This window comes from Ochotona princeps, chromosome 2 (assembly GCF_030435755.1).
Source record: "Ochotona princeps isolate mOchPri1 chromosome 2, mOchPri1.hap1, whole genome shotgun sequence".
In the NCBI taxonomy this organism is placed as follows: domain Eukaryota; kingdom Metazoa; phylum Chordata; class Mammalia; order Lagomorpha; family Ochotonidae; genus Ochotona; species Ochotona princeps.
In genome coordinates this window covers 61518979-61537974 of record NC_080833.1, presented here as the reverse complement: position 1 = coordinate 61537974, position 18996 = coordinate 61518979, and the positions used below count along the sequence as shown (strand labels likewise).

The 18996-nt window shown below is 34.5% G+C and overlaps 1 protein-coding gene across 1 annotated transcript in view; it reads left to right on the top strand.

Moving 5' to 3' along the window:
• The window catches only part of LRRIQ3 (leucine rich repeats and IQ motif containing 3), a 98330-nt gene extending 79426 nt beyond the window's left edge, over positions 1–18904 (top strand). The window contains exons 7-8 of the mRNA XM_058681243.1: positions 11850–12573; positions 18754–18904. Coding sequence (XP_058537226.1) covers positions 11850–12573; positions 18754–18904 — 875 coding nt within the window. The remainder of the gene's footprint in view (positions 1–11849; positions 12574–18753) is intronic.
• The last annotated feature ends 92 nt before the right edge of the window (positions 18905–18996 follow it).

The window sequence follows — 18996 nt, the reverse complement described above, 5'->3', positions numbered from 1 at the left end:
GGTATCAGTTTAGATGCTTTCTTCCCATTTTAGGATGCCTGGGGTTAAAGCCTGGTTCTAGCCCTGGATTCAAGCCTACCACCAATACAAAGCTTAGGAGTCAGTGCTGACAGTTCAAATATTTGGATTTTTGCCAGGCATGTTGGAGATCCAAAGTTCTCTTCTATCAGCACCAGCCCAGCCTTCCTCACCCATTGTGGGCATTGGGGAACTAAATCAGTGAATTTGAGACCTCTCCTTATAGGGGAGGGGAGGGGAGGGGAGGGGAGGGTAAGGGAGGGGGAGGGGAGGGGAGGGCAGGGGAGGGAAGGGGAGGGGAGGGGAGGGAAGGGGAGGGGAGGGGAGGGCAGGGGAGGGAAGGGAAGGGGAGGGGAGAGGAGGGGAGAGGAGGGAAAAGGGGAGCAGAGACAAGGGTAGGGAGGAAGGTAGAAAGAAAGAACTGGATAAAACAGTCCTGTTTGAACCTTTCTCCAGCCCTTACCATCACCTACTGAAACTTTTGATAATTAAAAATATTTTATTACATTCAAAATTATTTTACTATGTATTGTTACTATGTAAAAACTTTCATCAAATAAAGATGTTCAAAGTTCAGTGGAAAAGAGAGCAAAGAAAACTATACACAAACAGCTTACATAGTTGCAAATGGATGATGTCACAGATTTTAGTGTGATTATTGTAAGAATATAAAGTTATATATCCTGCTCTATCTGCCTGTCAGGTGTAAGGAATGATGAATATTGCATTGTCTCATTTATACTAACTAATGAAGCAGTTACTTGCTTAGTACATGACTCCTAGCCTTCGATTGTTTTTAAAATATTATCCAAAATTCCTGTTTTATTAGTTATTTGGCTTGTAATATAGAGCGGTTTTTACTTTCATTTTAACTAGCAGCTAATTCTTTATAGTTTTAATTTTATTGAATAACAGTAATTTAGATTTTATTTATAAAAATTATTTATGACTGTAAATTAGACATGTTAAAGTAACATTATTATTCATGAATCTTTGGTCTGTCTTTCATTATAAGAGACTTTTCAGTTGAGAATCAAACATGCAAATTTTTGGTTTATATAAAAATACATGACATTTCAAATTGATACTGAATCCCTAAAATTGTGAGTTGTATTAATGTTATTTTAGAAATTGGGTCAATGCTCTACAGTTGCTACAGAATGCCTAATATATTTCAGACAGAAATGTGGAAAATAAATTCAAATCCTTTAGAGAAAGTGCTGTTTGCTACATAGAGTGTATTTCTGAGGACCGCTATTTTCTATGCAGAATGGAAGGTCAAAGGGTTAATTATCTGAGGAGTCATTATACCAAAGTGCCTGTGATCAGATTTCTAGAGTTTGATTATTTTGCCTCCATTACATACTCTGTCTTGCTCCATTTCTACTTATGATTCTGAATAGGAGACTGTCAAGTAGATTTTATGGTTTCCGTTGAAACACATTACATTTTCTGCCTCCTTCTTTTTTCTTCCATATTCATCCAATTTATCATATCTCACTGAATTTAGTCTTAGTAATTTTAAAAAAGATCTATTCTTCTGACTTGTTTACTGAAAATTAATGAATTTAGTCCAGGATATAGAATAATATCAATTGAATTAATGCATATGAACACCTCCAAAATATATTCATATATGTAAAAGTACAAATATTTACTACTCGATTTGAAAGCAAGCTGCAAAATAGACATTGTTTTTACAAGTGCATATTAGTTAAAATTGCTTTTATTATATTTTAGTATCTTTACTGTCAGGACTATGGATGGATAAGGTAAAATTCAAAGAAGATACATTTGTATTTGTTTTGTAACTGTGTCATTGCCATGTAATCATGTGCTACCATACATTACCTAACTTCCCCTCTCTCTGCTCGACTATGGAAAAGAAAAGAAACACATCACTTTTAAAGTTGAGGCAATTGAAATGGATCATCTCATTGTCCTATTTTTGTACAAGCCATATGTTCCATTAATAGGGTCACAAGGTTCTCCTTATGCACAGGATTATACAATGAGAAATAAATTGTCACTATACTAAACTATTGACATTTCAGCATTGCCCTGTGATGAAAATTGGGATTAGCTTTGTTGACAAATACAGAAAACAAAAAAACAAAACAAAAAACACCTAAAAAAACTATGGTTTCATCTATTAATCTGTTATAGAAATTGAGAAAATTAATATCGGGGGTAGAAAGATGGGAATCCAAATTTGCTGGCAACGAAGGATTTTCTTGCAATAACTTGGAAGGCAAGAAAGAATTTGGATGAAAGACTACTGATTCTGTATACTACTGCTGATGTTTGGTTGTGTTTGGCAGAAAAAGAAATAGCTGGGGAAAGTAAATGGGCTGAGAAACAAAAGAATGGAGAATTTTAAAATCAGGCTTGTTTTTTCATATATGGAAAAGATTTCTGATCCTAAATCCAAATAATGAAAAATAAAATATAAGATTTTTAGATAAATGCTTAAAATTCTTAGATGAAATGATGATTTGGGGAGATTGTCTCACCTAAGATTTATTTTAATATATGTATAAGACCTAGAAAAATTGCCTAAAAATAAATCAATAGAGAAGAATAATTAACACAAAAGAATGAATTACAATAGAAATGACATATTAATAAATTATTTATTTATTTATTTATTTATTTATTATTTTAATTCATTAATTACATTGTATTATGTGACACAGTTTCATAGGTACTTGGGTTCTCCCCACCCCTCCCCAAACCCTCCCACCATGGTGGATTCCTCCACCTTGTTGCATAACCACAGCTCAAGTTCAGTTGAGATTCCCCCATTGCAAGCGTATACCAAACATAGAGTCCAGCATCTTATTGTCCAGTCAAGTTCAACGGCTTCTTAGGTATACCCTCTCTGGTCTGAAGACAGAGCCAGCAGAGTATCATCCCAGTCAATTGAAAGCTCCAACATACCATCAGCAAAAATTTACATCATTATGGAATTAATTGACATAGTAATGAGTAACCAATATGTTAAAAATAAATGCGAGTTCCTAGCCACCTTCTGTGACCACCTCACTTACATTTCAATTTTAGTTTATACACAACAGCAGTGTGGCCTAGTGGCTCAGGTCCTCACCTTGATCCCATATGGCTGCTGGTTCTAATCCTGGCGGCTCCACTTCCTCTCTATCTCTCCTCCTCTCAGTATATCTGACTTTGTAATAAAAATAAAATAAATCTTTAAAAAAAGGATAGCATTTGAATAAATAATTTATTAGCATTAATACTACAAGAAACAATTAAATATCCTCAAAATATATTATTATTCACTGCATACAATTTCTGAATGTTCTAGAAACTATTATTTATTTCTGTCTTGATGTTCTTATTTTTTAAATGTAAAATTGGTGTAATTAGTTGTTGGTTTACTCAATATTATTTGAAGAGGTAAACAAATAGAGTGCAGCTGTTCTGGCTACAGGTATCGCTAAAACTGAAGCTTCACAATCTCTTCGGGTCTCTGCAGAGCTGGTCTTTTGAAAAAATTGAAAACAAAGTTGGAGTGAAAGTAGTGGTTGAGAAATGTATCTGTTACTGTTGTTTGCATTTTTACTTTTTGCTGAATTTAAGGAGGACCAGTTTGATTTTTGGAGTAGGTCTGACTTTGTAGATATTTACTAAGTGCGGAGTTGCAAAAATATTAACAAAAGACTTAACAAAGGTTGTTATTTTTAAAATATTTTTTGTTTTAATTTCAATTGGTATTTAATAAACTCAATGCAATATTTAGGTACAATTATAAAAACTATTCTAAAAACACAATGGCATTATGCTTCAAATACTTTCCTTCTGCCCCATCCTCCTCTTTCACCCTTTCTTTTGTTTTTTGTTTGAAATGATATAGTTTAATACTTTATACAAAAAGAAACTTAACAAGGAAAAAGCAAAGACCTCAGTTTAAAACAAAATATTTTTATTATCTCTTAATTATCTTCAAATAGTACTGGGAAATATTTTATTAGTTTCTTGTACACTGTTTTCTGTCCTCTACTTAAGACAAAAAAAAAAATGAAAGAAAAACTGAATATCTGAGTCCTATAGCTTTTCACACACACACACATATAATTGAGAGGATGATGCATTAGTACAAAGGTTTTCTTGCAATGAACCTTCTGTTCCCAAATACAGGGGACCTTTGAGCATTTTGTAACATACTGGACACAGAACTCACTGGCAGGCATGGCATCTATTTATGGCCCCATCATTTCAATCAAAAGAGTTAAATGAGCAGTTCTCTTTCTACCTTTTGTGCAGCATTAAATGGCAAGCTGTCAGGAATTTTTCATGTGCATGTTACACAGGTTCAGCTTATTTGATTAATGTAATTTGTTAACCACATCTTGTATATCCAAGAAAAAGGAAGAATCATTAATTCTACAGTGACTGTCAGAGATCTCGTGGTCTATCAGGAATTACACTAAGGAGCTAGGAGAACACCTGTCTGTGTACCCAATTTTCCATCATGATTCCAGCATTCTGTTCACATTTTTCAGCCTACATGTACAGTGAGAAGTTACTTTAAACTCTTATTTTCATACAGTGTTTTAAATGCTTAAACTACTGTATAAATCAGTGACCTATTATTATGTTTAAATATATAATTCTAATTATACACTCTAATTTTCTTAATATTGGAAGAGATAATAAGAGGAGAGTGTTCACTAGAAACTCTTTATATATGTATATATGTATATAATTCACAAAAATATATTGAGTCAAACATGCAGTACCAAACTTTGTTGTACCACCTTTTTCTCTTCTATTTGACCCATTACATGGCCATTTCCTTCCTTAATGATGACTCTGCCATACATATTCAAAGTTATATCATTTATGAGTGATTTTTAAAATTTTTACATAAAGACATATCTGTATGAAGATTTAAAATGTTATATAAAAACATTTATAGGTACATAGGTTTTTCTTGTGTTGTAAGTGGAGGAATAACACAAAAGCCCCATTAATTCAAGAACTGTTAGGCATATTGACCTTGTACTTACGTGCGTGTAAAGTTCACTTTGAAACCTCCTTGCCAAAGATTGTCAGTTTTAAAACTTATTGTTGCACTAAAATCTAATAAAAATTCTTGATTCCATTAACAGGATTACGGCATAAGATAAGCAAGGCAAACATGTTGTAAGGAAAGTAGACATGGGAGTATTCAGAAGAAAGAAAAAAAAAGAAAAAAATGAAATAGTTCATACAGAATGTGATTCATATTTTCTGTATGTTCTAAATCATATCCAAAAGTTAGGCTTTTAATTCTTCCTGCAACAGGCAAATAGTCTGGGGCCAGAATGGTGATGTGGCTAGATGATCCTCTGCCTACAGCACCAGCATCATGTAAGTTCATGGGCTGTTGTCCCTGCCCCTTGCTAAATGCATGGGAAAGCAGAGGAGATTACCCAAGACATTAAACCCCTTCATCCATATTTAAGATCTCGTAAAAGCTGCTTGATCCTGCTTTCAGATCACGTCAACTCTGATCATTGCCTCCATTTGGAGAATGAACCAGTGGGTGGAAGATCTCCCTCTCACTGCCCAGTCCTCTCTTGCTATGCCTTGTTACGCCTGTAAAACAAAGTAAAACAACAAAAAAAACTTGTATGAATATGTATGTATCCTGTGTATCATATGAAGCTAATATGGCAAAATTGTTAAAAATTGTTGTTAAATGTTATTCTATTAAACTCTTCTTTAAAATATTTAATATGATTTGAAATACTTTAAAGATATCTGCACCCCACGTCAATGTACTTGGATTCCTAGCTCCAGCTTAGCTTCCCATTCCTGCAGACCCTGTGGTAGCAGGTCGTTGGGAGCCTGACACTTCCATGGGAGATCTAGTTTCAGTTCCAGCCTCCCAGATTTGACAGACCCCTGGATCCTGGCCGTTATAAAATTGTAGACCTTTTGGAATGAACAAGAAGATATGGTGCATTCTCTCTATCTCTGTGCATGGGCAACTCTGACATGTTTTTTAAGTAAACTTTTTAAAGCCTTATTTTTTATTGGAAGGACAGATTTATAGTAAAAAGGAGAGTCAGGAAGATCTTTTATCTGCTAATTCACTTCCCAAATGGCCTCAATGTCCAGTGCTGGACTGATCTGAAGACAGGAGCCAGGATTTCCTAATGGGTCTCCCATGAAGGGTAGTTTCTCTTTTCTCCTTCTCTCTCTCTCTCTCTCTCTCTCTCACACACACACACACACACAAACACACACACACATACATATTTTGCATGGAAGTTACTGCATATCAGATAAAACATATTTGTTCTTTTGGGAGTGGCTTATTTCACTGACCATAATGGTTTCTAGTTGGAATCATTTGGTTGCAAATGGTGGAGTTTCAAGGGTTTGTTTGTTTGTTTTAAGGGCTGAGTATTCCATGGAGTAGATGTGACACAGGCATCTGGGATGTTTCTGTGTTTTAACTGTTGCAAATTGCTGTAAATATAGGATTACATGTCACTTTCACATATGCAGATTTCATTTCCTTTGGAGGTATTTCCAAGAGTGGAATAGCTGAGTTGTAAAGCAGAATTATTTTCAGTCGTGTTAGCACTCTCCATACGGACTTCCATAGCCCACACTCCCACCAACAGTGAAGGATGCTAGCTTGCTTCTCACATTCTCATTGACAGGTATTGTTAGTGAATTTCTGAATGTAGGCAAACTCACTGGAGTTAGATGGAATCTCAGTGTGCTTTTTGTTTGTATTTCCCTAATAGTTAAGAAGCTTGAACATTTTCTCATATGTGTATTATTCCTTTGTATTTGTTCTTTTGTAAAATTCTGTTAATTTCCTTTGTCCATTTCTTCACAAGGTTGTTTGTTTTGCTGCTGTTGAGTATGTGAGGCTCTTGTAAATACTGAATGTTAGTTACTATCTGTTGCGTAGTGTGCAAAGATTTTCTCCCTGTTCTGCTTGTTGCTTCTTCACTTTGTTGATGATATGCTTTGCTGTACAGACATTTCTTAGTTTGATGTAGTCCCATTTGTTTATTTGGGCTCTGACTGCCTTTTGATGATTTTTTCAGGAGTCTTTATGAATGCTATATTTTTTGAATTGATTCCTATATTTTCCTCTAAAATGTGTTGTTTCTGGGTTATATGAAAAAATTTTAAATTAACTATATAAAAATGGAGAATATACTGATGATTACCATGCTAAGGAGAGGGGAAATAGGGCCACAATGGCATAGGTCAAAGAATAATTTTTTAGATGATTTACTCTGAGCATATAACATAGAAAATTATGACTACAGTGACTAATTCTTATAACCTATTATGCTATAACTTTACTAATATATACCAATATCCTGGAAATTTTCTACATGAGGTGATAAATGTATTAATTTTCTTATTATAGTAAGTATTTCACTATGCAAAGTCATAAGTCACTTGCTGGGGGATACATCTGTTGTTTAACTGCATCCTGAGCCAAAGAATAGTTCCTCAACACCCTCTTTGCTCCCTCAACTGCAGGACACTATTCAGCATCCCACCTGAACTCTAAACACTTTGGATGAAGCTTTTGGCATAAAAAATACAAGAGGGTTTGACAACTTTGTACCTCATAATTCTTAATGTTTTTGAATATATTCAGCAACTTTTTACAGTGTGCTAGTTTACCTCAGCACACCAGAAATTAGAAACAATTAGAAATTCAGAAGACAGGTTACCCCTTACGCATCACTACCTTTTAATAACTCTCAATAATGTTGACTCCTGGCTCTTTGCTCCATGGTTACACCCTACCATCACCATGGAGGATTGTTTAAAAAAAAAAAAAAGATTTGTTTATTTTTATTGGAAATTCACATTTAGAGAGAGAAGGAAGTACAGAGAAAAAAGATCTTTCATCTTCTGGCTCATTCTTTAAATTACAGTATTCCTTTTTTTAAGATTTATTTATTTATTGTAAATGCAGATCAGAAAAAGAGAGAAGAATATACAGAGAGAAAGCTTTTCCATCCTCTGTTTTACTACCAAGTAGACACAACAGCCAGAGCTGAGCTGATCCAAATCCAGGAGCCAGGAGCTTCTTCCAGGTCTTCCATGTGAGAACAGGGACCCAGGCTTTGGGCAATCCTTCAGTACTTTCCCAGGTGACAAGCATGTAGTTGGATGGGAAGTGGGGCATCCAGGACACAGACTAGCACCCATGTGGGATCCCAGTGCATACAGGGTGAGGATTTAGCCACTGGGCCATCACACTAGTCCCACCCTGGATGATTTCAAAATACAAATGTGGGATGATACCAACTTTCAATAGTAGCATTCTTAAGTGAAAATAGGAAGTTTGTAAAAATGAATTTAGCAGCACACATGTAGAATAAGATATGGTTAATAGCATGTTAAAATGGCTCTTATTTCTGCTGAAAGAATTTGGACACCTTGCATTATTTCTATGAGTATTTAAAATTGTGTAACTTAGTTGAGAGTCTCTAATTTTATTTTGCATTTTCTTTATTTAAACAATTTTGATATTCTTCTGTAGTTGATGGATTATTTAGAACTATATTATATAATTTCAAACATTTCGTATTTTCTTAGATATCTTAATCATTTTTGAGAGAATTCTGGTATGATCTTACAATATACTTGGTATTATTTCATTTTTTCACATACACTAATCTTGTTTTGTTTCCAAACATGTAGCCTGAGTATTTAAAATATAAGATCATTGATACATACACTGTGTATGTACATTCTACACTTTATGAGTGTGATGTTCCATAACATTAGTAAGCTCAAAAAGACAATATTGATAAAATAATGTTATTTCTGCTGTCTAATTCTATTTATTTCTGGGAATGAATCATAAATATATTCTGTATCATACCTAGAATGGTCTATTTCTCTATTTGGTGATGAACATATGTGATTGTTAAGCATTCATGAAGAATTGACTTTTAAAAATACATCTATTTCTAACACATTGTTTTATGTTATATCAATATCAGAATTTTGTGTTTACTATTTTAATATATTTAGGCTTCATGATTTATCTTCAATTTGTTTCTTTCGTTAAAAGCACAATTTTTAAACAATATTTGGTAGGCTCCACTTTTTAAAATCCATTCTAGCAATTGGCAATTCACCTTTAATGTAATTATATTTTAATTGTATTTGTTTTGTAAGTCATGTCTTTTATTGCTTGCTTTTTCATTTATTCTTACTATCTTTGTAGTTTTACTTCTTCTGGTAATTGCATTTTTTGTTTCATGTATGTAGTTTTAAGAGCATACTGTTACTTCCCACTGTAACTTCCGTTCCTCCTTCTTTCCCACCCTTCTTCCTCCCTCTTTTCTTATTTTACTTTTAATTTTTACAATGGCATAGTATAAATTTCTCTATAGTCCCTCTTTATTAACCCTCCAGTAACAAAATATTCAACATAAAATAAATAGAATAAAAGAATCATCTCATACATTAGATTTTTCAGAGTCACAGTCTTCTCATCAGTTCTTGTATTAATATTAATATTAATACAAAGAACAGCTTCAATGTGGTTTCTAGATACAGTTCTGAGAATATAAAGATACTTCTCATGTTCCCATTTTTGTCTTCCTTTGTTACATCGTATCTCGTCTTCTCCTTCCTTCCTTCATTTCTTTTTTTCTCTTTAGCATGGGAAGCCAGTTTACCAATCAACCTGGAAAATGTATGTTCAGCAGGAGCAGTGGTCCAGTTACAAGATAAGCTGTATAATCACTGCAGTTAAAGGCATAAATTGTTATGCACCCAGTTTTGTTTTTATTGTTAAGATCTGTTTAACTATTCCGGTATCTTATGTTTTCATATGCATTTTAGCAATTTCTTTCAAGATCTTAAAAAAATGCTTAAGGTATTTTGATTGGGATCACACTGAACCTGTAGGTTACTTTCAGTTGTATGCATATTTGGTTGAAATCAATTCTACCAATCCATAATTAAGGAAAAATCCATTTTACTATCCTCTATTTCTTTCCTTTTTTAAAGATCTATTTTATTTTTATTGTAAAGTCAGATATAAAAAGAGGAGGAAAAACAGAAAGATCTTCTTATGATTCACTCCCCAAGTGACCAGACAGCTGGAGTTGAGCTGATCTGAAGCCAGGAATCAGGAGCTTCTTCCAGGTCTCGCACATGAGTGCAGGGTCCCAAGGCTTTGGGCCATCGTTGACTGCTTTCCTAGGCCACATGCAGGGAGCTGGATGGGAATCAGCACCACCGGGACACGAATCGGTGCCCATATGAAATCTTGGAGCATGCAAGGCAAGGAAAATAGCCATAGCTGCTAGGCTATCACTCCAGGCCCTTCTCCCATATTACCACAGTAGCTTAGTCTTTCAAAAATAACCACACATCCATTGTTCTACTATATAAGTCTATCATGAAACTGTAGGGACAGACAGTGGTACAAACTTCATCATCGTATTGTCAAACAGTTTCATTGGGAGTTCTATTATTTAGTGATGGAGATGCATATTGCAACAATTTACTTCCTGGTTTGCTAATCTTCATTACACAGTAGGTGAATTATGAACATGTCTATTTAGCTATACACTGATTGATCTTGTTTTGCATGGAGATTGCCTTAATCAGAGAGAATATGTGACATTTGTCCTTTTGGGATTGGCTTATTCCACTGACCATAATTATCTACAGTTAGGACCATTTGGTTGCAAATGGTAGAAATTCATTCTTTTTAATGGTCGAGTAGTATTCCTTGAAGTAGATTTACCATGGTTTCTTTATCCATTCCTCTTTTGATAAGCATCTGGGTTGTTTCCATGTCTTTACTATTTTAGATTATGCTTCAGTAAATATAGGATTACAGATCCCTTTCTCATATGTGGATTTCATTTCTTTTGGATATATTCCCAGGAGTGAGATAGCATACAGAGTCTAGATACTCCTATATAGAAAATCTTGTCACATTGCTTAACTTCCTCCTTTCCTTTTGTATCCCATTGATTTGTATCTGTTTGATAATTTATTTCTTGCCTATTGTCTCTGGTTAAAACCTACATTACCAAAAGGAGTAGTGAAAGTAGCAACTTTGTCCATTCCAGATCTTTGTGGAAATGTCTCTAGCTTGTCCTCATTCAGTATGATGCTGGCTATGGTTTCTTCATACATTGCTTTGATTGTGTTGAGCAGCGTTCTTTCTATACACAATTGGCCTAATGTTTTTATTATGAAAGGAAATTGTATTACAGCAAATGTTGCAGCATCTACTGAGATAATCAGATGCTTTTGTTCTTCAATTGATTAGTGTGATTTATTACATTTGATGATTTGCATATGCTGAACCACCCATCCATTCTGGGGATAAATCCCAGTTGGTTTGAGTGGATGATCTAGCTATTATGTGGTTGAACTTGATCAGTTAGTGTTTTGTTGAGGAGTTTGCATTTTTTTTTAATCAGGAATATAGATCTATAAATTTGCCTTTTGATGTTTCCTGTATTTCTTTGTTTGCTTTCAGATTAAGGTGATGTTCACCTCATGTAAAGGTTTGGGAGGATTCTCTCCCTTTCAGCTGTGTTGGGTAGATTCAGAAGAACTGAAATTTTGACTGAACTATATTGAATATGTTTTGCGTATATTAAATTTTAGATTCATAAGAGACTTGAAAAGCATAAAATATTTTGCCTAATAGGAAGACAAGAACTTGTGAAAAATGTTTCCTAGATAGATAAAATGACTATTTTTCAACTTTATTACTACAGTTTTCAATATTCTATAAAAAATAAATTTTGTTTTGTTTTGTAAAATGTCTAATACTTGTTGTTTGTTTCTCACAGTTCAAAAGGAGCCTGAAGATGAAACTGATGAAGAATTTGAACCTAACTTTAGAGTATCAGTGTTGAAAGTACCCATCCACAGATCAGATTCACTAAAATGTGCTGTGCTATTGAAAGAGATGAAACAGTTTTCATTTCCTGCATATGTCAAACCATTTTCCACCACCTATCCAAAACCAGTGATTAGAAAAGAAACAGTGTTAGAGAAAAATTTAAGGAAAGAATTTTTTGAAACATGTGGATTTAGTATAAATCACAAAGCAGTAAATGACATTGATAAATATTTTACCAATCAGAAAAAGCAAGAACATCACCAAGAAAAAGCAGCAGCTGTAGCCATGGCAAAAGCTTCCCAAAAAAGGGTTGTGTTAGCTGTTCGGGAAAACCGAAATAAAAAAAATTACGCCACAAAAAAACTACGAGAAAAAGACAAGGAGATGCTTCAGATTGGTTTACAACAGCATTGTCAGTCCAGATTCAACTACATTGCAAATGTTAGGGGGAGAAGAAGTCTGTTTCTAGAAGAAAAACAAAGGAAGGCTGCAGAACGTTTATTAGTTCAGAATTTAAATAATGAGCGCAATCTTTTGATCAAGGGATTAATTAAAGTTGACAGGATCAAGAAGATTGAGGCTATGCAAAGAGAAAAACGCCTGATTTCTATGAGGAAACTGCAAGAAGAAAAACTCCAAAGGGATCTACGTAAGCGAGTAAAGGAATTTAGGTAGGTGCTCTTTAGGTATAATTTGTGATCTTAGGTTAGTTGCATGTGAAATCCAGTAGTGTTTTGTTTGTAAGAAACTATATTCTATATTTCAAGGAGAAGTAAGCAGAAACACAGAAAGGGACAAATAATGTACTAACGTATTACCAAAGATTAAACAATAAAATAATTATTATTTTCAATCTCATCCAACAAAATTTGCTTTTGAATTAATACTGGAACTCATTAAATAAATGGCATGTCATTGGCCTCTTGACCGGTATTTGAAAATTTGGCCTTCCTTATTGGCATATCTGATTCCTGTTTATTTTTCTCCCAAAAGATATCTCAAATGGCTTTTTGCATTATTTTGATTTTTTAAACACATTTAACATATTTGGAAGTAATAAGTGACATTTTACTATATGTGTAGTTTGTGTTATGTCCAATAAGAGTAAATACATTAATCTTTTCAAGCGTTGAACATTTATTCATAATGAAATATCTGAAAGTTCCACTTCCAGATTTCTATCCTAATGCTACCTCTCCTATTGTAAATTGTTAACTTTTGGTGAATTCCAATGTTCCCTCCAATTGAGCTCTCCATCCACATTCTCCATCCTTCTGCAGTTCATGTCTTTGTGCTATCATTTACAGGTAGATGATGTTAAATTTTAATCATGTCATTTCCTATTTAAGTTTGTGAATTGCTTGTAGTTGCTCATAGAATCAAACCTAATCCCTCAATACCATTTCTGACATGCTCCATTCAGACCAAGCTCTCCATTCCTTATGCAACCTTGTTTCCTGGTATCCCCATGACTTCGCTGATACTCTTTGCTTTCCCCAAAAATACAGGTTCCAGAGGGCACAATAATCCCTACATGTTATGAGCTTTAAAATATATATATTAATCGGGCCTGGCACAGTGGCCTAGAGGCTTAAGTCCTCGCCTTGAACATGCCAGGATTCCATATGGGCGCTGGTTCCAATCCAAGCAGCCCCACTTCCCATCCAGCTCCATGCCTGTGGCCTGGGAAAGCAGTCGAGGACGGCCCAAAGCCTTGGGAGACTTGGAGGAAATTCCTGGCTCCTGGCTTCGGATCGGCGCAGCACCAGCCACTGCGGTCACTTGGGGAATGAATCATCGGACGAAAGATCTTCCTCTCTGCCTCTCCTCCTCTCTGAATGTCTGACATTGAAGTAGAAAGAAAATAAAACTTATATATATATATATATATATATATATATATATACACACACACATACGTATTCATACATGCATACATATTTATCTACTCTAAATATAGAGATAAAAAAATAAGAGAGATAAAGACATATTACCATCTACTACTTCACTCCCTAATGGCAGCTATGACTGAGGCTGGACAAGACTCAAGCCAGGAGCTTCTCAAGGGTCTCTTACAAGATTGTAGAGACCTAAATATTTGGGCCATTATGCACTTACTTTTCAGGTGTGCTAGCAGAAAGCAAAGAATAAATCCGTAAGAATATCAACATTAAATATTAATGCAAGCTATTATGCAGGAATGACCAAGATACAAAATTATAATGGATAATAAATCAGATGAGAGTAATGTAGGAACCTGAAGGGGAGAAAAAACTTCTTTCTTCACCCATTAAAAATGTCATGGATTTTAATATAATTAACAAGAGACAAGTATAACATATTTATTTTATCAGAAATTTATGTGACACAAGAGCCTTCAAAAGAGAGATCCAGAGATCCTAGGAAAATTCCTTTTAGGTTTATAGGTGATGAAGAATGGACATTTGTATACAAGAATACTAGGACCAAAAAAAGAGTATGAAAGATGATGATAAACTGCAAAGCATTTAGCAAGGCCTGTTTGTTCAAATTCCTCTTTGCCTATCTGTGAGATACTCCATCCCTCCAGATAAAAGCTGGGTTAACTGTCACATTAGGATCTTCACAAGAGGGAGACAGTTTCAAGAGATCTTTATTCATCCACAATTTTCTGTTTTCTCTGTCTCTTTCCCCCATCTCCTTCCTCTCTCTTCGTTGTTTCTTCTTTGTTTTTTTCTTTTTTCTTTCTCTTCCTTCTAAAGAGCAATTTTAATTTCAGAGTTTACCTTCATCTACAGACTTGCTAAATAGCTCAAAAAAGTAAGAAGCACAAATAACAGAAAAGGAATGAGCTAACATTCCATCTTTTCTTTTTATTATTATTCTCCCACAATATTTCATAAGTTGTTCTCCTTTCTAGTAAATTCGAGCTTATTCACCATTATTTTCATGTGATATCTGTCTATATCTATCTATTTAAATAGACATTAGCGGGGAACTCTGCCACAAGTGAAGCAGTTGGGACTTGAAATAATTCCCAAATGAAATGCCAGTATCACAGGGGCCTCCTGCCTTAGTGATATTTTAAGTAGTCCAATTACACACACACACACAAGCACACAAGTTAGAAATATTCTGGTTATTGTATCTGCTTATTTCATTCAATTTTAGAATATCACCGATTTAAGTTTTACTACAAGCAACTGTTCTAAATAAAAATAATACCAGAGCAACCAGGGGAGAAACCAGTTCCCATACCGGATGCCACCATTTTATGTGGCCGCTTTCCCCGATATATCACAACACTGTTTCCCGTAACGCCCTATGGCGATATTTTGTTATCTATTTTTCAAAAAATTAGAAATATTTTTTCTTAATTTATAATTTATGCATGAATGTGTGTACATGTCATCTTCAGAAATTTTCAATTTATTTGATGAAAATACATTTTAAAAATTAAAACTAATTTTATATATCAAAATAATAATATAAAGCAGCATTAAAGAAACTTAATCAGTATCTATCTGGCGCTATGGTATAGAAAGTTATGCCACCTGCATAGGAGCATTGGTCATGCATGGACTGCTGTTCTACTTCCAATCCAGTCTGAGAAAGCAGTGAAAGATGGCCAAGTACTCGGGCCGATTCCAGCCAAATGGGAGATCCTCAATTAGAGAGTTAGTCCTGTGTTGCCCTGATGAATTCAAAGTTAATCACATAAGTTTTAAATGAAGATTTGATGAATTCAAAGTGTGAAAAAAAGTGGCATGACCTTGCTGACTTAATGATGGGTTCAAGCAAATGTAGGAGTAAGAAAAAGCGAATTCTAGTGACCAGTACCATAAAACAGTTACCATCACCTTAATGAGAACCTCAGCAGTGGTGGACATCTTGATTTCAGCCTTGTGAGAAACTTGCAAAAAATCCAACTGGGTCATATTGTGCCTAGACTTCTCATCATGAAAATCTTGTGATGATGTGGCATTACAGATTTTACAACAGCAATACATTTGTGGAAGTTGCTTACATTTGAAAATGGAGATGTCAACTTTATTCCCCTGTTGTGTTTGGCTTTGGCTATTCAAGGACGTAGGCATTTCCATTTAACATCAATAAATTAAAATATTAACATTTGATAAACTTTAAAATGTAAATTGAATATGATATATGTGCATTTGATTTCCTTTGTGATATATATATATGTTGTTAATTTCTACCACAAAGAATCTTTGCATATTCATTAGAATTATATTGAGTGTATACATTAATTGGGATAGAAATGACATCTTAATATTATCTTGAAATTCTTTTAGTCAAAGCTAACTTTTATAGAGTGATTATTAAATGCCAGGCACTCCAATGTATTAGCTTGTGTACTATCTATACCCTATGACTTTGATTACCTTTTAATAAATCATCTAGGGAGACTTTAAATGAACTGTCTAAAATCAAACCATCAAAAAGTTTCAACACCTTGGTCTCAAACTTAAACAAAATGTTTATGTCCTTCATTGTTCACCACAAGCCATTGCTTCTCTGTATGCAACTCTCTGGTCAATACACATTGGTTTAAGCTCAATGTTACTAAAACAGAACTCCAAGCTTTCCTTTAAGCTTTCCTTCATCTGGCTGATTTTCCCATATTTCCTATTCTTTCTGATGTATGTCACTACTATTCATCCAGTCAAGAGAATTATTACATGTTATACAACCTTCTAAATATTTTAAGACATTATCCCATATTGTCCCTTGTTAAGCATTATGCATTGGAATATCCTCTTTGCCAATATAAAGACATGATGACAAAGAGAACTTAAATAATTTGCCCCAAAGTGCTGTCAGTGAATTGAAGGATTTCTGTTTGTCAGCCACTGTTCTTCTCCCTGTGCACCTACATATTTATACAGACTCTTGGCCCACTGTGATAGCCTAGTGGCTAAAGTCCTGGCCTTAAATGCACAAGGATCTCATATGGGTGGCTGTTAATATCCTGGCTGCTCAACTTCCCTTCAAACTCTCTGCTTGTAGCCTAAGAAAACAGTCCAGCTCAGTCTAAAGCCTTGAGACATTGCAACTGCGTGGGAGACCAGGAAGAGTCTCCTTGCTCCTGGCTTTGGATTGGCTCAGTTCTAGCCATTGAGGCCACATGGGGAGTGAACCAGCAAATGGAAGATCTTTCTCAATGTCTCTCCTTTTATTTCTAAATCTGACTTTCCAATAAAAAGTAATAAGTCTTTAAAGTAATACTCTGTGATCTAGCCTCAGTTTGTTTCTTCAGGCATATCTCCACATATTTTCATTTCTAGAATTTTATGTGTCAGTGAATAGGAGCGATGCCACTTCTTGCAACATGCCAATTTGTTTTGCCATCTCCGATTTTGTTGTTATTATAAATGCCATATAGCATAGTTTGAAGAAAGTACACTTCTGCTAACATTCTGCCTGGAAAATAACATCTTTCAAGACTCATTTGGAGGGTTACTTCATTTTTGAAACCTGGCTTTTACTGTTTCCTTGCCCTTGTCTTTACTAAATTGCCTGGCCTCTCTCTCTAGTTTTGTTACATAGTCTTTCTTTGGCACTATAATATTTCATTTATTTAATAACATGCTTTTATTTGACTTACATGCTTCTCATAGCTATATTGTGTTATATATCTTCCCCTGTCATTCCATCATCTAGGGTTAATTTCAAGCATTATATAACTATTACAGGCTTGGCAATAAGTAAATGAATTCTTCTGTGGCCAGTAGCATTTCAAGTTTGACAGTAATTTGATGCAATTTTCCTCCAAGAATCTGTATCAAACTCCCATTATTCCTGCAAAATTATAGCACAGACTATGAGACTTAAGCGACAGAAATTTTTTCCTTGATGCAGGAGGTCCAAGATCAATATATTGACAGGTCTGAGTTCCTTCAAAACTTCTTTCCTTGGCTGGTGGTGGCACGTTTTTCTCTGTGACCTCATATGGCCATTCTTCTTGGCACTTACTATCCCTGCTGTTTCTTCCTCTTCTAAAAATGAGCACTAATAATACTGGATTAGGATCTACTTCTCTATGATCTCATTTAACTCTTAACTGCTACATAAGATCTTATTTCTAAACACAGTTATTTTCTATGGTACTGGAAACTGTGGCTTTAGTCATGACCCTTACCATAGGAGTTTGGGAGGAATAATTTCAGTTGCTTTACCAAGTACTGGAAAAAGCTTACATATAGTGTAAGTAGATATTACTTAGATACATTAAGTAGATATTGTGTGAATAATGACATTGGCTAATTTACACTTCTGTTTGGAAATCTAAAGTATGATATATGAAAATTCTTAGTTTTAGATAATAGTAAATCGCAATTAATCCAAAATGATTATTATTTGATAATATAGCATCACTGTATAAATGGAGACCTGTATTCCCTTCATTTGTATGTCTTTTAAAAATAGTTTATTTATTTGAAAAACAACATTACAAATAGAGAAGAAGATAGAAAAAAGAGAGAAACAGAGAGAGTGACTTTTATTGAGTGATTTGTTTCTCATATGGCCACAAAAGCCAGCTCTTAGTCATGAGGAAGCCAGGGACAAGAAGATTTATCCAAATCTCCCACATGGGTGGCAGGGACACATGGGATTTGACCATTTTTGGCTGCTTTTCCCAGACTCTTAGCAAGGAGATGCATCAGAAATCGAACAGCTGGGACTTGAATTGCATCCTATATGATGCATCACAGGTGGCGACTTATCCATTGTGCACAACACAAGTCACTATGTTTTTATTTTTAAAACATCTAAATATCTTCATTAACACTATGTTCACTGTATTTTAGAAATTTAAAAAGCGGAATCTTACTTTTCATTTTTCCACTTAGGTCTGAAGAAATACATAAAAGACATTGTGAAGAAAAGTTTGTTCTTGACATGATATCATTTCAGAAAGCCTGTGAAAGATTACAGGATGCTAAAACAAAAGTTGCAATTGTGAAAACAAATATAGGATTTCCTCATGAAACAACAACGTGAGTCAAAGCCAGATCAAAGCCTAAGAGCATCTTGAATTATACCTGCTCTTTCTAGTTGGAATGATTTAGCATTACATTCTGAAAGAAAGAATA